This window comes from Rattus norvegicus, chromosome 10 (assembly GCF_021556685.1).
Source record: "Rattus norvegicus strain SHRSP/BbbUtx chromosome 10, alternate assembly SHRSP_T2T, whole genome shotgun sequence".
Lineage (NCBI taxonomy): Eukaryota > Metazoa > Chordata > Mammalia > Rodentia > Muridae > Rattus > Rattus norvegicus.
In genome coordinates, this window is record NC_141543.1 from 7,154,296 (window position 1) to 7,178,528 (window position 24,233).

At 41.7% G+C, this 24,233-nt stretch overlaps 1 protein-coding gene across 2 annotated transcripts in view; it reads left to right on the forward strand.

Moving 5' to 3' along the window:
* The window catches only part of Mrtfb (myocardin related transcription factor B), a 165,724-nt gene that overhangs the window by 61,964 nt on the left and 79,527 nt on the right, over positions 1-24,233 (forward strand). The window contains exons 3-4 of one of the 2 annotated variants that reach the window (XM_087569215.1): positions 2,135-2,342; positions 7,843-7,905. In XM_087569215.1, coding sequence (XP_087425341.1) covers positions 2,189-2,342; positions 7,843-7,905 — 217 coding nt within the window. In that variant the 5' untranslated portion in view covers positions 2,135-2,188. The remainder of the gene's footprint in view (positions 1-2,134; positions 2,343-7,842; positions 7,906-24,233) is intronic. The other variant, NM_001427624.1, reaches the window with a different exon arrangement.

Here is a 24,233-nt window from a genome sequence, read left to right on the forward strand (position 1 = left end):
TTTTAGTTCTTCCCTTGCGTATTAGCACTGTGGTGCACCTCATTCCTGAGACTTCAGTCTGCTGCACCTTTTCTTTGTCCCACATGAGTCCTCTAGTAGTGCAGTCTGCAGCTGAATTATTGCTGTCTTTATTGTGAGGTGTTTTCAATGACAATGGAGTTGGGGTTGGCAGCTGCAGAGGCTCTAGGTTTTAAGTATTTCTTCTGTTTTGTTTTCCAGGAAAGTTCAGCCTGGCCTCACTTGTTTGTGCCACTCTGCCTTCCACATTTTGGGCAGCCTAGCACATGTCAGTGTAGCTGTTATCACCATAGCGCACTACACAGTCCTTCCTGCACATGGATTACTTGGGCATTTCCCAAAGATAGGTAGGTAGGTGGGTGGGTAGGTAGGTAGGTAGGTGGGTAGGTAGGTAGGTAGGTAGGTGGGTAGGTAGGTAGGTAGGTAGGTGGGTAGGTAGGTAGGTGGGTGGGTAGGTAGGTAGGTGGGTGGATGGATGGATGGATGGATGGATGGATGGATGGATGGATGGATATTTCTCCCTTTTTGAAGAACTAAGTAGAAAGTCAGAGGACACATCTGCATTCTGCAGGTCATCTGACCGTCAACAAAGATGCAAAGACAATTCAGTAGAGAAGGTGATCTTTTCACAAGTGATGCTGTAGCTGTCAGCCATTCTTAAGTCACAGTGTTGATTCAGATCTCATTGCATATATAAAACTTTGCATCTTAGACTTAGATATTTCTGTGTGAAGAAGGAAACATAGGAGTTACCTTTGTGACCATGGGCTAGTGTATGACTTTTTAGCTACAACAAAAGTATGATGCGTAAAAGAAAGTATTTATAATTAGACCTTACCAAATCAAAAAATCTCATTTTTACAAAATACTAACAAACACAAAAATGGAAGAAAATGGTTGCCAGAAGCATAATGACAAAGTGCTATGTCCAGAATGTGTCAAAGACCCAAGACTCAATTGTAAAACACCAACTGCATACTATGAAAAATTAGCAGATTTCATCAGTACTTAATCCAAAAAGATAAAGAGATGGACAATAATACAGAAAAAGATGTCTAGCATCGTTAGTCACTAGGAAAACAATGGAAAACTACCATGAAATATCCTGTGTCCACTAAAATGTCTAAAATGAAAAGAATTGACAAAAGGATTGGCAAGGATATGGACCAACTGGGATCTGGTGCCCACCACTAGGGGTGGGGAATTCATAGCCAGTTTCTTAAAAATCTATATATCCTGCTGCCCTGTTACCTGGTCATTCCACTCCTGGTATGCAGACAGAGAAATGGAAGCATGTATCTAGACTCCTATATAGAGAATTCCTGTGATGTAAGAGTCAAAACGGCAAATCACCCACCCACTAGGTAGTTGAAGTCTGTATGTAGAGAATGCTACTGTGGAAGGAAGATGCAGTTTGAACAGACTTGTTCTACTGCACAGCGTGGGTGCACTGCTATCCCCTGGCTTCCAGTTCAGCACCTCACTTGTGTCACATGTTTAGGGCTCTTGTTGAGTCTTTGATTTTGCTGTTAATAGCTTCTCAGTAGTACCATCCAAGTTACACTGTGGTAACAAGCAACTCCAAGTCTCAGTGACATAAAATATACCTTTTTTTCCTTATGAACTGCATTTTCTTTGTTCCGCCTTTGTTCATTCTGAGACCTGGGCTGCTGAAGGAGTCTGTGAGGTACTGCTGGTTGCTGTGAGTGCTGATTAATTTAGAATTCCCCAAAATATAGGCACTGGGGTGGATCTTCAAGGCAGCCTTTGCCTGCGTTTTCATTCGTGTTTGTTGACTTTCTTCTCATCTAGCATATGTTGAAGTCTTTAAATGACAGTGATAGCTATAATTTTTATAATCCTTAATACAAAATATATGTAAAGTGTCTTAGGTTCTATTTACTGTCTAAATGCCTTTTAGATAGGAGCCATCTCCCTGGAGTGGGTAAAGGAGCCTGAGATGCAGAGAGAAGGAGTCAGCAATGGGTGCACGGACAGAAGGACAGAATGGAGCTGTGGACCCAAGAGCCTGTCTTAATACTTTTGTGTTAACTGGAGAAAACTTAAGGTACTATTTCATTTACCTTTGTAAACATTTTGTCACTCTCTTCCACAGGCTGCGTGAAAGAGGTGTTTCATACTTTCTATTGCTAGTGGCTGGAACAACACAATGGATCACAGGGGAGCCTTAGATACAGAGGAAGAGCTGGGGCCTCTAGCCCACCTTGCGCCAAGCCCTCAAAGTGAGGCTGTGGCTCACGAATTCCAGGAACTGTCTCTACAGTCCAGCCAGCACTTACCCACTCTGAACGAAAGGAAAAATGGTGAGTCTAGCTACATGTGGTACTTTGATTTAGATGGTCACCCTTTTCAGTAGGTGTAGATAATTCCAGTTTGGAACTCTGATCAGTTATACTTGGCAAGCCCAGTAAGTGATGTTCCTCTTGAGAAGGGGCATGATTTCACTTCTCCTGCATTTCTTTGACTATGTTACCAGCAACTGTCTTTCTTCCCAATACCTTTAGAAGTCAGCCTTAGATTAGTCCATCTTGGACTGGGAAGATCTTTTGGTGAAAAGGCATTGTGAAGTTGCTGATACCAGAGAAGTGGGTGTTGACCCACTGCCTTCTTCCTTTTACCATCGCCATTGTGTTGGACCTTAGTTTAAGAGTGGTATGAGTTAACCCACTCAGTAAAAGCAAGATCTTCTTGAGTGATTTTATACTAATGGGCACAAAATGAACTCGATTCTTTTTGGAGTTACATTCTTATATACAAAGTGAATATTTTCTAACTCGTCCTTTTCAGTATGGTAGACTCTCATTGATGACATCCCAGAGTCCCCAAAACACAAACCAATGAGCAAAGACAGACAGGTACTTAGTTCTGATACAGTGTAGTATACTTCAGATATAAACACAGCATGGTGTTCAAAGAGCACATTGACCATACTCAAGGAGAACCCAGAACTTTACATGGGGTTGCCTTGTTGTCAGAGGCCTCCTGCCTTTACCTTTACAAATAACATGACTTTCCTTTAGAATGCTTGCCATTAGCTGTTAGGTCTCTAAGACTGGAATGTGCCCCAGAGCCTGGGGTCTCCTCACCAAGAACAGAGTACTGTGTAGTCCTTCAGGACAGTGTTTTGCATGAACTTCCTGTGCCTTCTTTTAAGAGTTATGTAGCTTTGTATCCTAAATCTTACTGTTAAGTTCTGCCCTTGACCCTCTTAGCTTAAGCAACACACGTAGACTCAGTTCTGTAAGGTGGCTTTTAGGCAGTCTGTCTCCAAGAGCCTGGCTTTACTGTGGACAGTGGCTGAGACAAATATATTAACTCAGAAATGAGTTGCAATGAACCCCTGGACCAGTTTCATGTCCCAGGGACTTGAGCTGTATTTGGTATAAAATCAGAAGTTCAAACTTTTCACAAACTGGCAATGTGTAGCAGAGAAGGCAATACACACAAAGTGGAAATACCATGGACATGTAGTCCATGTAGATACCTTGTTCTCTTACAGATGCTTGTGTACATGTCTGGGTGTATGATGGATACATGGATAGAACAGTCTCCCCTTAGACAATCATTTTGTTATTTTGGTGCTAGGGACTGAACCCAGGACCTTATCTAGGGTGGGCAAACACTGCCACTGAAGTCATCTCCTTCCTGCACATGCTTTTATGAAGGTAGATGAAAGGTAAAAGGTTTAACTTGCTTAGATAGCTATATTTTATGAAATAATGCAATCATTTGTAGAAATATTGCTGTTTCTATTCTCATCATTACTAAACCACAGCGTTCATCAGCCAGCATTCATCTCTCGTGCTGTGATTTCTAGAGTTCGTCTTTGTTTCTGTCACTCTGAATTTCATCAGCTTTTACTTACATGTGCCATCTGACACTGAAGTTTTCATGCTAGGTCTTAAGCACCACTCATGCAGTAGTAGGATTGTTTTCTCTAACCGTTGTCTCTAACCATGGTCTTTGTGACATAAGGATTTATGTTTGATTTGTCACTATTTGTAGTCTTCCATAGCTGTGGACTTGTTTTAGAATAAAGCCACTTTATGTTCTCTTTCCAAGACATATGCATATTGTTTAGCTGTTCTGAGTGCACAGGAGCATATGCTGGCTTCCAGTCTGTCTTATGCTTGCCTGCTTGTTTCCCAGATCAGCTACTTTTACTAGCGTCCTTTGTGAGAGAAAAATGTTTGACTATTTTAAAGAATAGTTTTGAAACACTTTTTAGTAGCAACAATATTGTACTTTATAGCTTGGAAATAAGTAATTTATTGACTTTTTTCGATTATCATTATAGTGATTTTATAAATACAAATTTATTTTGAATGAAATTGGCCTTTTAGCCAATGTGTTTTCCCCAAGAGTAATTTCTGTTCAGTGTTAAGCCATTGGAAGATCATCTCACAGTGAAGTACCATCTAAGGATTCAAACAGGAGGTAACTCCCTTTTCTTTTTTAAGATGACTGCAGGAAATTTGAAACATCTGCCTGTTTTACATACACATTCTAAGGTGTGAAAGTGATCCTTGTGTACAAGCACCAGAAATCTAGGTTTTTAGGGAAATACTGGTCAGGCAATAAGAGCCTTAGTCAGTAAAAATGAGTTAGAGAGGTGTACTAACTGTGGATAATGACATATTGGCATTCCTGGACAGTTGTGAGAGTCGAATCTGTGTCTTCTTCTCAAACGCAGTGTGATTCAAGGCTTTACTTAGCCACCCCATCGAGTGTGCATGTTTCGTTTACACATAGATAGTATAACTACCATTTTGTCCAATTAAGACAAATTAAAATGTTAAATAAAAAGAAATCTGGATTTTGATATATTTATATCAAAATAAGAAAGATAGGTGATAGACCTGACTTGCTTTCTTTAATGTATGTTACTCATATTTTTAGCTCTTCTTAATCTCTTGTTTAAGTTTTATCAAAATGTAGATATTAGTCTCAAAACCACTTACAAAGTATTGTGTAACAAAAAATTGTGTGCTTCACATACCCTGCTTGTGTGTTTTGTTGTAACCCCTACTGGTTCTGCATTCTTTTCTGTTGAGTACATTGTAGGTGTTTAAGTCTCACTTGTCCCTGCTTGTGTGTTTTGTTGTAACCCCTAGGCAGTTGAACTTTTCTTACTGTTGCTGCATTCTTTTCTGCTGGATACATTGTAGGTGTTTAAATCTGTGATCATGAGTAGAAGGATTGCATCATTGTAGCCTATGTTGCTAAAATTATACCCAGTAACATCTCAATAAGGCAGTCACTTAGGCAGTCAGCTTTTCAGATGGGCCTTATAAAAGATATAATATGCAGTTTCTTTGTGAAAACAGTCTATCCACAGGGACATTGTGCTTCATTCTGGCATAGTACACAGTCCTTAGCTGCATCTTATTTCCATATTTATGTTGGCCTTTAGTATTCAAAGGGAAAAGCTCAGGTGGAGGACAGTATAGGTAGATGTCACATTTCCAAAAGAGCTGCAGCCAGCCCTTCCTGCATCCACATTCAGGGAGAGCTCTACTCTGGCAGACACTACTATGAGGTAGTTTGCAGGAAGGGAAAGCAGGACAGATGCAAAACTGTCAGGCATTGCCAGCATTCCTACAAAGAAGCCAGTGTAGCTGCTATGATAAAGAGTGCTTGGTGTCTCACATTCTCCAGAGCATCTTGGGTATTTCAGGGTGAGTGAGACTCATCTGACTTCACACAGCCTCAACCTCACCATCGGTAATATCTATCCAGTGGTAGTGAAGTCAGTACCTGCCACCTGCCTATCCTGAAAGGCTTTTGACTGTGGCCTCCCACCTCTGTTTGAGTCACCTGATCTCATCAGAAACATTTACTGTGAAATGGCATGTGTGGGGTCCCAGTAAGGACACATTTCTTTTCAAATATTCATATTACTGGTTACCATGGTTAGGAACTTGAGCCTACAGCCTCACAGCCTCATCTGAATTTTTTTCTGAGATTTTTTTTTCCCCTTGCATTGCATTTATGCAGTGAACAACTTAGACTCTCTCTTGCCTTGTCATTAATGAGGTTTCCAAGAGAGGAAATGGTGTACTCAAGAATTGGTTGCCCACAAGGAAATGAGAGTCCTTGGCTTTGGACTCAGCACAGGGCTTTATCTAGCCACATACTGTCAGGGAACTTTCCAAACTGTTGCCCAGCGCCAAGGACAGACACCTTAGTGAATAACAGCTTCTGTTCACAGCTGCTCTGCTCTTTGCATTTTCTGAGAGCATTTCCACACCCCTCACTAGCCTGTTAGTTCACGTGTTTGAAATGTGCAAACATAATAAACATTGTTCTTGGGCAAAACTACTACTTGGACTGCACATGAGCTGGCACAGTGGAATGGAGAGGCCAGTTTTGTTTCTGGAGCCAGAAGCCACAACACTCTGAAAGTATCCCAGAGACAGTGAACAGGTGCTAAGTGCAAATGTAGAGACAGCTCCTCCCCTCTCCCTTTCTACACTAGAGTAACAGCAGTGGACTCCCTCACTTGCTCTCTTGTTGGCATTTGGGTATAAATGCTTGTTATGACTCTTCAGGGCATCGCTAAACACTGTAACAAGGTTTGATCATTTTTCTTTGGAAGTTGGACTAAGAAAAGAAATTGTGTATATACCATATTCCATATTCAAGTTTTTAATTTTTGCAATTGCCTCTTAAGACTAAGACTAAAGTTCAAAAACAAATTCTGGATTAACACCTACAAATGAAATTCTTCACTGGCTGTGGCAGAAGATTGAACAGTTTATCTCCTGACTCCTTCAGAATGAAAATGAAGCCTTTTAAGCCCCTAGGGCTAAGGCACTCCCATTCATTATGGCTTTGTAGTCTCCTATTGAATAACTTGTTTTGTATCACAATGCCTATAATTACCTATTATCTGTCTGCCCTCTTCTTTTCTGCTCTGGGTTTCTTATTCTTAGCAGTTGTTAGTTAGATTGTTTCAGTGGGGAGCAGGAGGGTGCCCTCTTCCACACCTCTCAGTTGGGTATGAATCTGATCTGGTGCAGCAGGTAGATGGCCATAATGCTCATAATACTCATACATATGTGCTTTATAGCCATAAACTTGCTGAGACCCACAGTTACAACGGTGCATCCTCAGAGCCAACCCCGACCCCAGCATCTCATATAGAGTCGTTTGTTTGGAATTTTAAACGGTGTCTCTTAAAGAAATGCCCTTAGAACACAAGCAATTACTATATGTACTGAAAAGGTGACTTGGAGAATAGTATAATTAGCAGTTTAGTTTAAGCTGGCATTGAAATTATATCATGATAACATATACAAATGCCTAACCTGAATACTTTAAATGACTTGTTTTCTAGGTACTAGATTAAAAAATATTTTTTTACAAAAATGAGAAGGTTTTCTTAAAATTAGAATCTACTATATGTTTTATTAGACATTGGACTGGTGAATAATGAACTAATTTGCAAAGGAGGAGTTGCAGTCCCTCAGAGAGCATCAAGAAAGAGAAAAGAGACATTAGAAATGTGTACTCTGCCCTACCTGTAAAGAGTCTGTTGAATAGAGGGAGGTTGTTGGGAAACACTAGTGTTTTGTTCAGTGTCATTTAGCTTATACTTTAAGTCAATAAAGTAGTACTGTATAACAGAAAGCAGCAAGATGAGTAAGGACAACAATGGATCGGATGTTTCTTTCTTTCATTTTTTTGGTTTGTAGTTGTTTATCACATAAACTAAGAAGCAGTTGTACCCAGTGTTTTCTAACTCCTTTAACCATACTCTTGGCTCTCCTGCCTCACTGCTGCCCTCACTGTTATTAACAGGAAGTATAGTCTTTGGGGAGTCAGGACTGCAGCTTCCTCTGCCGGCTCAGTCTGTGAGCACAGGTAAGTCTGAGAAGCAGTCTGTCACAGCACACCCATCCCAGTGTCTGTCTGCAGCTTCAGCCTTTGTTCCCTCTGGCTGCCTTTCTCATCACATCATATACTCTCTACCTCATTCTCACTGCTGTCTTGTGTTCCTCATTAGGCAGCACAGCTGTCAGTATGCTCCCACGATAGCCAGCTGATGAATTTTCCATAGATCCAGAGTAGTCACGTGTCGTGTTATTAAACATACATATTGCTCTCTGTTGTCAAATGCTCCTCTTGGTCAAAAGGAAAGAGAAATTGACTTGATGGATATTATTCTTAATATACTGGGTCTACCTGAGAACACATAGTATTCTTTTCCTGAGGTTCTCAGAGGTCAGCAGGTATGTGTTATTGTGCTGGTGGTGGCATCATATCAAGTTTAAAAGGTACTATTTCACCTCTTTTTAAAAATTCAAATGATCAATGTTTTTTATTGTCATGTATATTGTTGTTTTCATTGAGAATGCTAATATTTGTATTTACCATCTTAAGATGTTGCTGTGGGATCCTCGTGTTTAATAGGATATAATAAGAAAAGCAAGAAGTCTCATTTGCTACTAGTCTTTGGTTCCTCCAGGCTGCATTTAGCCCTAGGATGTTCTTTTTTTTTTTTTTTTTTTCTTTTCTTTTTGGAGCTAGGGACCGAACCCAGGGCCTTGCTCTACCACTGAGCTAAATCCCCAACCCCCAAAATGTGTAGCCCAGACTGGCCTCGAACTCGTGATCCTCCTGCCTCTGCCTCCTTCAGCAAATCCTACCGGCGTGTGCCACCACAACCGGCGCATTTAGAATCTGCCAGGTGTTTGGATGGTTGACAAGCTGCAGACTGGGAAGTTGATAGCAATAAAATTAGAACACTACCTGGAATAGAAGCCTCCTCCTGATAGGGCAATTGTGATGCTGACAGTGCTGCTTGACCAACCTCTCATAGAATACTGTATTTAAAAAAAGTTAGCCAACATCTCTCATGGTGTTGAAAATTGGCACTTCGAGAATAAAAATACTTTTTTTATTTTTACATTTATTTATTTTTTTGTGTTATCAGTGTGTACACACATATGCTTATGCCATGTAAAGGCAGCGTGCTTCTTTCCCTCCACCATCTCTACCATATGGGTTCTGAGGATTGAACTCAGGCCATCAGACTTGGCAGCAAGTGCCTTGACTAGCTGAGCCATCTCACTGGCCACTGAAAGAAATTTTTATAAAGTATTATTAGCTAACAGTATTGAGATGACTGTTGTGTGCCTTGCCCTAAAATAATTCTTAGATTTCCAGCCTCTAACACAAGGCCAGCAATTCAGAATGCAGCGTATTTCTGTGAAATTGTTAGACATATAGTTCTCTGAAAGCAGTCCCTCTGACCATATACAAACAAACAGTGTAGAGATGATTCTTGCCGGACACACAGGGTACATTGTAAGCACTCAGTATTTCATGATTGATGAATTAGCAGGAACCTCTGCAGAGCAGCACACAGGTGGTTAAGAACAGCAGCTCTGCCACCAGCCAGGGCTAGCCCCTACCTAGGTGGACCTTTATTTACTGCCTGTGCATTTTCCTCCCTCTGCTTGCTTCCCTCCTACAGACTGGGGGCCATACCTAGTTCCTACCCTGTAGATCAGTTTGACAGGAGAGTAGGTAACTTAACTCTGTAGTGTTTAGAACAGTGCAGAATGAGTGGATACTTAGAGAATCTGCTATCTTTGTCCATGACAAAGGCATATTGTTTTTATAGGTTTCCATGTTGTATATGATGGGTTTGTTTTGTTTTTTAGTAGTCCCAGTAATTTTGCTTCCTGTTTCCGTAATGACTTCTTTTTATAGAAACTAAAATGGCACCCACCTTCTTCCTGCCACTCATTCACCTTCACAACACTGACAGGTTGCTTATCTTTTGGTCCCTGAACGGGCAAAAACAGTGGGCACAGGTTTCCCAGGAAGCTATCTCTGGCAGTTCCTACCAATTCCCACACAGTCTTAGCATTCCCTAGGCATCAGTCAGTGCCTACACAAAGGACTTTCAGATGGTAAAGCATGTGAAAATACAAACAGGTCAACATTCGGGCTCTCTAGGGACCCTACCCTCCAGAACAGACTCCAAGCTGACATTTTCACATGCTACTTGTAGGAGTTCCAGTAGGGTGGGTTCAGTTGTCAGGCTCCTGAACAGACCCCTCCATTACCTAGGGCTGGAGTACATCTTCCTCCCATGTTCTTATTCTGAGGAGATTAAATTAATAGATGTGGCTAATGAGATACTAAAGGCCTGTGATGTGAATGATAACTACTGGGCAGAAGACATTCAGTATTTTAAAGTATTAAAATAGCTGTTGGTAATGTTTGAGGAGGTTTCTTCTAGGTCATCACTTATTTTTCCTTCAATTACAGGAAATCTCTGGCATAATCACATCTCTATTGTTTTTATTATGACGATTTCTTTTTTTCTATTTAACAAAGAAATTAGGTTAGGTTCAGAAATGACTCACTTAAAAATAAACGTGGATATTAAAAACACGTTTATGTTGTATGACTTGTTTCCCGTTAATTTTAAAATGCACAAAAGTAGAAATACTTGCAGTGACTTGGAATGTTCTTCTGAGACATCTTTCAGGGATGGTGCCTGTTTTGCCTGATGCTTTAGGTTCAGGGGATGGAGCTGTAAATTGGTTTTATTTGGGTCCCTTTCAATAGTTTATTGTGTACTAATATTTGTTTCCTTTTTAGCATTTTATTTGTATATGTTTCTATATAAAATAACTTTACAGACACATAAAACTAAAGATAAATGTGAAGGACAGAATCCAAGTGATTTGGAGGCTAGATTATTAAAGAAATAGGTAATTAGGATTGATTGGGTTTATAGTTAGCTCTAAATGCTAAAAGTCCTGGGGTTTTCCCACTGGAAGCCTAAGTGGCATGTCTAAAATTCCAAAGGAGGGGCGGGAGATGTTCTTAGAGGTTTCTTTATGTGTCTTCCTGTTTCTTTTCAATGAGTTAACCCTTAGATGAGTCCACAGAATTCGGCTGTTAAGAGTCCTACACAACTGGAAATTTCCATATCCATTTCTGTTATAGGACTGTAATATGTTTTGAGTAATTTTTAAGGGGCATGAGCAAGTAGATGTGTGTTCTCAACCAAGCCCCTTCAGGTTGGCAGTAGGAATAAAATATATTTTATCATATTCTGTTGGAAACCCAGTATAGTTTAGATGTCCTAGTTTTAAAGGAAAAAAGAAGTGAGGAAACTAAAGTGAAGTAACAAATCAGTCACAAGTAGTTACCAAATTGTGTGGCTCCTGATCAGTGTGTAAGATATAAATTCTGAAAGGGATATATAGATGAGTGCTTTTCTCAAGCCAGGATTACACTTGTGTGTAACTAGATATAATCCTGATGTCACCTCCACCCTTGGGTGTCTGACCCCCTAGCCCTGTGTGTATGTATGCATTAACCTCCATTGTCTTTGGAAGAGCTGGAATGTGATGATGAGCTAATGAGCTCTGCTTGTTTACCTGTGCCTGCATCTTTGTAGCAGACACTTCCCACACAAACACAGTATATGTGGTGTGAGTTGTTTGTCTGTTGCCTTGATAAAATACCATGACCAGAAGCAATTCTTTGGGCTTATGGCTCCAGAGGGAGAGTCCATAAAGTCAATGAAAGCCTTGCAGCAGGTTGCTCTAGCAGACTAAGAAAGCACATTCAACCACAAACATATAGGGTAAGGAACACACTTTAAGTGGAGTGAGACCCAAGTCCAGTGACAGACCTTCTCTAGCTAGGCCACACCCCCATAACCCACCCTAGTAGCACCACTAACCAGGGACCAAGTGTTCAAATAGGAGCCTAAGGGAGCATTTCTCATTCAAACCATCACACTAACACCTTGAGAGTATAGAAATTTTTCTTGGATGTACAGATGTCATAATTTTGAGGATTTTCAAGATAAGGAATTTGACCTTATACTAATGAAATCAAGTTCAGATTCAAATATCGACAATTAAATAATTTGGGAATTGTAACTCAAGGCCAGTAAGGTTTTAGAAAGTGTTTTGGTTTTTCTTTTCTTCAATAATGGCATTAACATTCTCTAAAATATGCTTTCTTGTGGAAATGTATGCATTGTATAAGCAACTAATTCTCTCATGCATCCTTGATGGTAGAACGTTGTGTCTCTGTCAGAGTCCACTTATGAAACGCTGCCTGCAGTCACTAATGATCTGTTCACTCACTCACCATATATTCAGAAACTTAAAACTACCAGTTATCTTTGTGGATTTGTTTCTTATGTATAATTGTGTGTATGTGCACCCGTGTGTGTGCATGTAAGACCTGTAAGAGTAGTAAGAGTCTCTGTATGCATGTGTGAACATACATGTATGTAAAGGACAAACAAAGGCTGATGGTTGTAACCTTGTAACTGTTCCCAAGCTGAGTATCTGGGCTTGACTTTGCTGTCTTCATTTAAAAATCACTAGGTTTTGGCTTTGGTAGGCATTGAGTAACTTTTAGGTCACCTCAAGCCTTTTGTAAATTTTGACTGTCAAGATCTAGGGGTACATTTTTTTAACTTTTCATTGATTCTTTGTGACTTTCACATCATGTACCCCAGTCCCACCCTTGCAAACTTCCTCCCTCCACCAAAATAATAAAAACCACACAAACAAAACAAAATAAAACATAGCAAACATCTTGTCATGGAAGCTGTAGTGTGTCACAGTGTGTCCCACAGCATACCTCTCTATCCACATATCTTCACTTGTGAATGTTCATTGCAGTGAGTCACTAGTCTGCTTTAAGGTCTCTGGGTTCTGTGACACCATCAATACTGGCTCCTCACAGGGCCTGGCTATCCTTTTGTTGCCCTGTGTCATGGAGATGCTGCAGTTTTGAATCAGCAGGACTGACCCTCAATGGTTCATAGATAATGCAGATTTTGAGGTGGGCCAAATCAAAGCTCTGGATCTGGGTGTGGGTGGTAGCTAAGCTAGTCAGCCTACTGGCTCTCCCTTCTGTGTACCACCAGTGCTCTTCAGCACTGGTCTGGCTAGGCTACCCGGTGCTAACTTCAGAGGGAGGGAGGCAGGGTCAGCTCTCCCTCACTTTGACCCTCTGACCAGCTCACACAAACCCCAGCCCCTCTGGGAGGGCCAGCTCTCCTGTTCTGCTTGCTCCACCCTGTGGCAGCTCTTGGACTGTGCTGGGGACAGGGCTTTCCTCTCCTTTGGCATCTCCGCTGGTATACCCTGCCATGTGTCCTAGAGAGAACTTTCCACTCAGGTTGTTTGGAGCATGTGTGCTGTGAGGATACTTCAGCTGGTCATTTCTTACCCAGTCTTGCTAGGTTGAGTCCATCACATAGAGCACGTTCCTCAGCAGAGACATCAGGTACTTTGCTTTTGTGTGTAGGCCAAAAGAATGTGTTCAGTCTTCTGAGGCTGGAATGGGAGGCAGTTGTGAGACACTGGTCAAGCAGGCAAGTCCTCCTTTTTAGAAACTTAACCTGCAATGTCTGAGCTGACTCACTCTCCTCAGCTCTGAATCCTGACACACAGTCCATTTCCTAGTGTGTGTGAGCAAATGCCTCATGCTTGTCGGGTTTCCTGGTTTCTCATGGCAGGAAGCGAGGCCCAGTGCTTGTGACTTCATTGTGGCCAAATCTGTGGGGTCTGGAATTGGCATTTTAGTGTGAGATTTGTGTGTCTTCTGTGGTGTGTGGGACTGGACTTTCTGATCAGACTATAGTAGTACCGTCATCTCTGTGCTGGGTTTTGGTGCCTTGGAGCAATAAGTGAAGGAACAATAGGGAGAGCGGCTTTCCACATCTCAGCTGACAGGAACAGCCTGAAGGATTACAGGACACTTCTCAGCCTCCTCCTCCTCCTTGCCTCCTGGAGCCAGTGACAGAATTACGAACTTCTAGAAGTTCATTTTCCCTCCGTCCATAAACATCTGAGAGGAAAGGTTTCTCAGACTGGTAGAGTCTCTCTGTTCCACATGAATAAAGAACTAATTATTTACTGTTTTCTCTGTTAAAAAAATACTGAAATTAAAAAAAAAAAACACTTTGCCTCAATATTTGAATTAGATTCAACTTGGCAAAAGAGTCATCCCATAAGGATAACCAGTGGGTACACTTCTCGTCTCACAGGTGTATCAGATGGGAACTTTGTTGTCAGAAACATCTAGATTCCACTAAGAGAAAAACAAGGAATACAATTATAAATTTATTATGAATGTACACTTTCCCACCATCCCCCATCCTGACCCACAGGAAAACCTCCACCAAAGCCTGCTTCTGGGAGAAAGCCAGGGGTGTAGTAGCAAGTTGTACTCTCAGTTGGCAACAGGCACACTGGTCTCCTCCACCCTCCGCTCTCCCCTGGTGCCCTCTCCATCCTTGCTCCCTTTAGCCCTCTTTGTTCCCTAGGCATTTCCTCATTCAGGGTTGTGTGCATCTATGTAGTCTGGGACCGATCATTGAGAGAAGGGTAACAGTATTTGTCAGTCTGAAACAGGCTTCATTTGTTTAACACGTCATCTCCAGTCACATCCATTTCCCTTGGACGTGTTTCATTCTTTATCAGTCTGTTTGATCCTTGTGCCTCAATTTCCCAAGTTCTGAGATGACAGAGATGCTCCATCATGCACAGTTCCTTCCTTTGTTATAGTATATATTCCTCCTCATGTACACATAGTGCTATTTGTGACGGTTTGTATATGCTTGGCCCAGGGAGTGGCACTATTAGGAGGTATGGTCATCTTTGAACAAGATGATAGTGAAGTAGGGTATTACCGTGATCACCTGGAAACACTGCTCAACCCCCTCTCTCACCATAACCCTGGAAACACTGACAGACTTTCTGTGCTCTTCTCTGCAAAGGCTGTGCCCAGTTTTGTTATTGGGTTGTTGGTTTAAGGGCCACACCTAAGCTCTAGAACTATCATCACTGCCTACATGCGCTATTGTAAGCCCATCTCACAGGGAACCAGAGAGGTTGAGAGACCATAGAGTGTGTCTAGTAGCAGACTGAGTTAACTAGGCACTGTGTCAAAATGCACGAGCAATGAAGAGGAGCCACCTGGACAGTTGAACAGCTCCATCAGGGAGCTAGTGAGTCCGAGTGGTGCTCGGTAGGTCCAGGAGCCTCCTGCGCATGCAGAACACCAAGTATGAGCAGACTGAAATTAGAATCAACTCTTGATTGATTCTTGGTACTGTTGAATTGTCAGACTGAGATTTTATCAATGGAGTTTCATAATTCTAATTTATTAACCCACATTCTATGTATGTGGGTTTGGTTTTGGTTTTATTTGTAACTTGTTTTGAGACAAGGTCTTGGCTATGGAGTCCAGGCTGGCCTAGAACTAGACATCCCGCTCCTTCCCCCTTCTTCCCCCTCCCTATGCTGGCACTGCAGTCAGGCCACTGCCACTCACAGCTGATCATTTAAATTAAGGGCTGGTTGCTGTAATATGCTAATGTAGGGTATTTTCATCTCCATACTGTGTCCCTTCAGAAGCCACTGTTCCCTTGCTCCTTTCTAAGGTGCGCAGTCAGATAATACCTAGCACTTAGCTTTGAGCTTCTTAGTCACTGTGCCACTCATAAAACCGAGCCATCTTTTTTTTCCTCCACTCCCTTTACTAATAATACAGCCAATGACACCTACAAACAAGCTGTTGTGTCAGTTTTCTCTGTGGTGCTGCATTTTGCACATTCTTCCTCTTTGCTACACCATAGGCCTAAATCCCATGAGGACACCACCACATACAGCCCTGAGTTCTGCAGAGGAAGAGGTTTTCTTCCTCAAAGAGGCAAAGCATTGCACTTGTGAGATAGGCTGTGACTTTCCCTGCAAGGAGGCTAAATAAGGCAGAGTGGCTGCTCAGAAATAGCTGCCCCCAGAGGTTATAAAGAAGGCTACAAAGCAGAAAAGATTGCTTTTAGACAAAAGCTAAAGCCATCTTTAAGGTGGGTGTCCTCTTCTTTTTACATAAAGTTGCTTGGAAAAGTGTAAAGGTGGCCATTTATAAAGCCAGACAAGGCTAAAGATTTTACAAAGCAGAACTTCTCCTGAGGATGGAAACACTGTCCTGCCAACTGCTGGCCTTGTTGATTTTACCTTCTGTTTCAGTTTAGCCAACAAGTATTGCACATGCTATCTTACTTACTTCTTAGTTGCTGTGCTAAAGCACCATGACCAATAGAACTTAGAGAAGAAAGAGCTTGTATGGTTCAGGGGTATACGGATCCATAATGGTTGAGCAGAGGCATTGATTGGAAGCTGGACGCTCACACTCTGAGCCAGACATGAGGCAAGGGAGCAAAGTGCCCACCACCAGGACATACTTCCTCCAGCAGACCACACCACCAAACTAGGCCAACAGCTGGACCAAGCACTTAGACTGTGGAGGACGTTCCTGATTCAAGCTACTACAAACACCATGCTGTTCGTAAGAACATCCATGGAAACAGAAGCTCACTGCCACTTGCAGTCCTCTCCTCTTGTGCCTTTGTGCATTCCCATCCATATGCTCACCACCTCGAGACATTACTTACTGCCTGAGGAAGAGTGACTTCACAGCCAAGCACTGTGGCAGGTTTGTCTTTTCACCCTAACCCAGTACTTCTGAAGGTTCTCTGTGAAATGAATGAAGACATTTTAAGACTTCCTCTAGTAAAAAATGTTCCAATAGTCGTTTGATTCTTTTTAATCTTTAAAGAATTAATTTGTTTGTCTAACGGTGTATGTGTGCGTGTGCACACGCGTGCGTGTTTGCTTTCTCCTGTACCATTACACTCATGTGGTGGTCAGAGGACAGCTTGCAGGAGCTTGCCCTTCTTTTCCACTGTAAATCCTGGGGATTGAACTGGGATCATCACACTTGGTGGCAAGTACCTTTATCAGTCACGGGCCCTCTCACTCATCCATTAAACAAGAAAGAGAAGAGCCCAAATAGACCTCTCTTCTGGCAGTTTATTTTATAATAAACTATCGACATTTAACGACTGAAATTAAGGCTTGTACTAGCTTATAACTCAGCTGTCTTTTCTACAGATTGAAGATGCTTCCATGAAAGATGATAGAGCAGCCGTTTTACATGTTCTCTTAACTGTCGGAGTCAGCGTAGGTTATTAGCCCCCAGGACCACACATGTGTAAGCTGCAGGCATGCCCATGTTTACTAGCACACTTTCATACTTGTCATTGAGAGTTAACGTGTGAGTGGTGGCAGTGTTTGAGTTGTAACCCATGCACGAGAATGATCTCGTGCTTTAGCTGGAGGACTTTTAACTTCTCCTAATGCAGTGCAGTTCTTCCCTGCCTTTTGCAACGTGGCAGTTTGGAGTATCTAATCAGTTATTTGCAGAATGGCACCATTTTTATTTGCCTGTTTGGGTTGTTGTGGGAAGTTTGGTTGAGAGTATGACATGGGAGCTCTGTCCTCAGTAAGCTGCATCAAGAGGACAATGATTGATTGACCTATTACTGGATGAGATTAAGGGCACTCCTGTGGGTTTTCTCTGTCTATCTGTATGTAAAAGTATCCTTATTCTCTGTAATTATCCAGTAAGTAGTATGTGGCATATGACCTTAAGACGTCTATATCTCAGCCATCTTCACCCATTGTTTGGATGACGTCGATGTCATCTAATCATTTTCATCTAATCATTATAAAGTTACTTGCAGAGTCTGACATTCTTTCTGGAATTCTGAGAGGTTCACTCTTCTCTAAGGGAACAAGCAACTGTAGATTCAAAGGTTCTTTGTGCATAACTGTCACTGTTGTTTTTACATGTATTTATTGTGTATGTGAATATGTGTGGGCATGTTTGGGCCACAGCATGTGTGTTGAGGTTCAAAGACAACTTTTTGGAATTAGTTCTCTCATTTCACTCTGTCAGTTCCAAGGATCCATCTCAGGCTGTCAGACTTGGTGGCCTTTACTTGCTGAGCCTCTCTTCCTTTTTTAACTTGAATAATTAAATCCCTTTGTGACACATACTCTTCCTTTGTGTGCTTTTGATTTTTCTCCTGTTCACTACCTTTAAACATTCTTTGACCTGATCTTAGAATGACTGTGCCTCTGAGAATCTCTATTTCCTTCAGTGGGGAATAGTATTAGACGTGGTCAGGATCAGGTGGGGTTCACTGAGTCCACTCTTTTTAGTAGGTTAGCTAGGACATTTCTTTTAGAGCTATCTCTGGGCCAAGATTAGAGCCAGAGGACTGAGGAGCAGTCAACCGGGGGAACAGCAGCATGCAGCCATCTGCTCCATTTTGGAATGAGCCATAGGGAAACAGTAGTCTTCTAAAAAGAAAGTTCTAGATTTGTTAACTATCCAGTGGAAAGACATTTACCTTTTACTCATTCCATACACAAACATCCAACTGTGGTGGACCAAACCATTGCAGGGTGATATTTCCATGACCTTGGAATGGCAGAAAATGTTAAACTGGACTGATAGTTTATGCTGTATTTAGATTATGAGCACTTATACATCAGCATATCACTGAGAGATATAGAAGCTCCACAGAATACAAAGAAATAAGTCTCACTAGATTCATTTACTAAAAGACTGAGTCTGTTAGAAAAGAATCCTCACAAGCCAGTCTAATCTATGGCCAGTCAGTCATGCGGCTGGTTCAAAGAAGAATGCTTAAATACTTTGTCTCCAGTCATTTGAAGATTTGGGAAAGGTTTAAGACAACCTAGGGGTGGGGGTGGGGTTGGAGTTGTTAAATGACCTTTTCACAGGGGTCACCTGAGACCATCAGAAAACACACATGCTTACATTATGATTCATAACAGTAACAAAATTACAGTTATCAAGCGGCAACAAAATAATGTTATAGTTTGGGGTCAGCACAACAGGAGGAACTGTTTTAAGAGGTTGCAGTATTAGGAAGCTTGTGACCTGGTTGAATGAGGTATGTTACTGAAGGTGGGCTTTGAGGTTTCAAAAGCTCATGGAGGGGCTGGGGATTTAGCTCAGTGGTAGAGCGCTTACCTAGGAAGCGCAAGGTCCTGGGTTCAGTCCCCAGCTCTGAAAAAAAGAACAACAACAACAACAACAACAACAAAAAGCTCATGGCATTCTTAGTTAAGTTGCGAGCTCTCTGTCTCTGTCTCTGTCTCTGTCTCTGTCTCTGTCTCCCCCTCTCTCTCCCTCTTTCTCCCCGCCCGCCTGCCCGCCTGCCTGCCTTCCTTCCTGCTGGAGGCTCAGGTGTAAATGCTCCACATTGCTCCAGCACTCTATCTCCTTGCTGCTGTGTTCCACACCTGATGGTCATTGACTCTAATCCTGTGGAGTTGTAAGTCTCCTTGGTCATGGTGTCACATTGTAGCAGTAGAAGAATTGACAGCTTAGACAGTTGATAATGGATGTCCTGGATGCCAGTGCCTGTGGATAAGGTTACTTTGTCCTCAGTCATCAGAGCAGTGGAACATGGCAGACCATCAGAGGATTCAAGGTGGGTGGGTGAGCTTGTATAACTTAAAAAAAAAAAAAAACTGTCATTCACACCCAGCATTTGAGTTCCACTACTAGGGCTGGAGAGATGGCTCAGCGGTTAAGAGCACTGACTGCTGTTCCAGAGGTCCTGAGCTCAATTCCCAGCAACCACATGGTGGCTCACAACTATCTGTAATGGGGTCTGATGCTCTCTTCTGGTGTGTCTGAAGACAGCGACAGTGTACTCACATACATAAAAAAAAAATAAATAAATTTTTAAAAAAGGGAAAGAATTCCACTACTAACCAAATACTCAGTGGAAATTCATACATACATTGTGCTTACCCCAAGGTGAGATTTTAATTGGAATGCTACCAGTTGCTTCCTTGTACTCACTGTCAACAGTGTCTAATCTTCAGTCTCCTAAAGACAGGAGTTCCCAGATGCCAGTCTATAACTAAAATGGTGAAAACAGTATTAGCAGTGAGCAGTCAGGGCTAGTGAAGTAGCTGAGTAAGTCAGATGCTTGTCACCAACTCTGAGGAACTGACTCCCATCCCCAGAACCTACATGGTAGAAAGATAGAATTGACTCCCATGACATTGTTATTAATACATCAAATAAATACATGTAAAGAAAAATTATCGCTGAGCAAGGAACCCACTGAGCAAGTCCATTAACTATGTAGTCAAGGTTTATCCTGAGTCTCTGATCCTCCTTCACCTCTCAAGTGCTAGGATTATAGATATGGCCTACCACACCAAGAACACAGAGCTTATAAAGAGGCTCGTTTTTTATTTTATAAATGAATGTGTGGATTTACAAATGTCAGATTTACAAATGGAGGTCAGAGAGATCTTCAGATCCCCTGTAGCTGGAGCTCCAGATTTTTTCAAGAGCAGTCTGCACTCATAACCACTGAACCATATTTCCAGACCCAACATTACACTTTTAAAAACAAACCTTATCTCTTCATTTCTTTTCTCCTTTTCACTAGAAAATCAAGTACCAGGAGGACCCAGAAGAGCCCTGTCCTTACTGACTGACAGCCCTCTAAGCCTGGTACTTTCCATCACTGTCCCAGGCCTCCTCCCAGGCACTCTGTGGCAGTGGAGTACCACTGTCCTTGGGTTCTGAAGTTTGAGAGATCCACAACATCGCAGGCTACCTGTAGGTCCGAAAGTGAGCAAGGTCTAGGGCACGTGTTCATGATTCCATGTTCAGTGATAAGCATGTCTCCTTTCTCTTACTGAGATTAGGGCTGATTCTGAGTAAAACGTTAAGGGGACGAAACTGAAGGCAAAACAAAATAAAGTTACCAGGTGGTGTTTGGCTTGAGATGTTAGCACATCCTTCTATGTGAAGGGGGCAGATGCAGGGTGCTCCTGGTTCCCAGAAACAGTTTTCAGTATGACCTTTGTCACTGGAACTTCCTCTAAGCCAGGAGTGTGTCTCACAATAAGGTTTACTTATCCTGGTGTATGGTTTCAAAGTCCTGGCTGCTCTGAAGGTGAGTCTTCTGGCTGAGCATGTACATCCAGGCTGCTCCTCCCTACTTGCCACCGATTTGTTTTACTCCTCTGCAGCCTGGAGCATCAAGTGTGCTTCCCGCTGCGTCTGTGTGCATATTTTCTCTGAAAAAAAAAAAGATAGGTATCAGGAGAAGCAAGAAGAGTCCTGTCCTTGCCCTGGATCACTGTCCTTCCTGGCCATCCCCCCAAGTAGGTGCCATTCCTGTCCACATGCTTCCATGGTTTCAGTTTGCCTTCAGCAAAAGACCAAACACCTTACCCTCCCGAGCTGCAAGTGCCATCATGAGCTGCACACAGCTCTCCAGCCCTCCATCATGCTGAGCTGTGCCTCTCCTTTATATCTGAATTTGTGATCACTTCTCTGTTTCTTTATTATTTGCTACAGAAATACTTATCATTCTCTGTTTCTCAGAATGATTTTCTGATTTAATGTCCACTGAATATTTATTTGAAGAATGAGTCATTTTTCTGCAATTAGAACTATGTTTTTCTGTGTCTTCTTCCCCACAGATAAAAGTAGGACATAGTGACTTTTAGGAAGAAATTTACTCTAATATTGTCTTTCTTTACAAAGTACAGGATCCACTTCCAAGTGTACGTGTCAGTCTTGTCCACAAGAATAGAGCAAGGCCTGGTGGCACACAGCTTTAATCCTAGCACTGGAGAGACAGAGGCCAAAGAATCTCTTAATTTTGAGGCCATTCTGGTGTACAGAGTGAGTTCAAGGTTAGTGAGGACTCTCCAAAGAAACCCTGTCTTGGAAAACCAAAAAACTAAACTAGGAAGAGTAGGATGGCACAGTAGTAAGTACTGTTGAGATAGGTATTTTAACCCAACCACATACAGTTAACTTCCACATAATAAACACCGAGGTTCTGTAATGACCAACTGTCAGCCTTGTTTACTGCGTAGGCATCTTTGCTTTGCTTATCATTCCATCACCTATTTAGTGAACTTCAAAAAGGCTGCCATCTGCAGTGTACCTCTCAGTAGTTTGTAAAATTCAGTAGCAGTTTGTGTTTTCACAGTAGGGTATACTGTATGTGCATCATTGCACGTGTGATATGTGCATTGTAGTACACACATCTAATGCATGTCGTTGAGTAAATTTTGACACATGCATACATGTACAGGTCCTAAACCCTTATCAGTCAAGATGCAAGGCACTGGTGTCACCCAGAAAGACCTGTCCTATGTGGAATTGATCCTTCTCTCTAAAACAGTGGTCCTCAACCTTCCTAACACTGTGGCCCAATAATATAGTTCCACAGGTTGATCCCCCAGCCATAAAATGATTTTCATTGCTGCTTCATACTATAACTTTGCTCCTATTAAGAATTATAATGTAAGTATCTGATACGCCAGAGGGGTTGCAACCCACAGGTTGAGAACTGCTACTCTAGAGTATTTGTGAATAGAACCACGCAGCATGTGGTCTTGGTGGAACTCCATGTTTATCACAGTGCTCGTGATCCATTCAGGCATTGCTCACCAGCATCCCAGTGTATGAACACATCACAATTTACCCATGCCCTGTTAGTAAATACCTTATTTCTACTTGAAATCTAATGGGCATAACACAGTCTTGTTAGTCTTACACATCTTTTGGTATATGGGTTAGAAAGGTCTTGCTAATTGTATATTTAGTTGTTTAAATTTGCACATCCTTTCAGAAGCAACTAAATCATTTTGTACTCCTGAAAATGAATGGGGAAATGTTATGCTCTCTTTAGCAAAGTCTCCTTTCAATGTGTGTTGCTGTCTTATAGTTTGAATGTGCATCTTTTATGATGTCTGGAGATTTCATGTACTAATATATAGTTGCATAAGAGTTTTTCATATTCTGAACTTTTTATTATAGTAATTTTTAGGCATACAGCACAGGTTGAAGAATATTTTGCAGTGAGCATCCATGTCTCAGCATAGGTTCCACCAGTAATATTGTATCATGCTTCTTCAATCTCCTGTGCTCACCTACCCTTGTTAAAAACCACGTTTCAGGTTAGCTTGTAGACACCTGTACAGAACCCCACATGCTTACACGCTTCCATTTAAACATCCTGCTGGGCACATTGGCATTGCTCTGGGGCCTTTTCTGGTTCTGTGCTCAGTCTCACTCAGGTCTCATTCTGAATATGCTCTCCTCTCCTCTCCTCATCTTCATGCTGATTTTTCCTTGTTATTAAATATTCCCCTGACATCAGTTCATTGTTCTAGTTCTTTGCTTATAATGAAGCGTTCAGTAATTTTCCGGTTTTGAAGCCATGATTACACATGATTTTCACATGATTATAAGACAGGTATAAAGCTTGTACACAGAATCCCCACTGTTACGTTATCTGGTTCTTCCCATGTCTAAATCTGGCTCTTGCTCCTAACTATGTGAAAGTCGGTTCTTGGTGTTATGTTTTTAGTGCTAGATACTTAGGTATATGCTTACTAAAAAGACAAATACCCTCTTATGTAGCCACAATGTTAAAATGAGAGTGTGTCATTAATTCACTGCTGTTAACAGTGAATCCTAAGACACCATTGGGTCCCCAAGTTGATGAGTCACAGCCTTTGTAGAAGAAGAGATAATGATACCTGTCTTGTGCCCTGCTCCATGGCCACAGTCTAGTGTCTGATCTCTGCTTCTCCTTTAAGATGGAGCCTTTCTATAGCCATGCTTCTTGATTTCTCTGTCACTTTAATGCCAACCGCTGGCATCCTGGGCTTACAGACTTCCCTCAGCCTTTCCCATCTGTGTCTGTACTTACTGCTCTGACAAGCACAGGTATCTCCCATCACCAAATAACTACACAATAGTTTACTTATTTTTTCATTTTTTAAATTTATTAATTGTACAAAATAATGGATTTCATTGCATTTCATACATGTATATATTTTGATTATCTTCAATCTTTTCTTCCCCGTCCCTTCCTTCTTTCTCTGTCTCCAAGCCTTGCTAATACTTTCATGATTATCTGTTTTCTTTACTTTTACTGTTGCATATATACATAGAAGTAAGTGTAGGGGGGGGGCAAAATTTGTCAGTCATCAATTGAATTTGCATCTTGGGTCAGGCTTTGTAAACCGTTTTTAATGTCCAGGGCCTAGAAAACCCTGACCCTCACTCATGGCGCTCATATGATTAGAATTTTCTTTTATTTACATCTGTGGGCGTCTCAGGTTTCTGTTCATTATTTTGGGGTGTGTGTGTGCGCGCATATGCACGCATACTTGAGACCATGACTGTAGTTGTCCATAAGAGCTAGAGGCATTAGATCCTCTGGAGCTTGAGCTGTGTGAGCCCCCCAGTGTGGG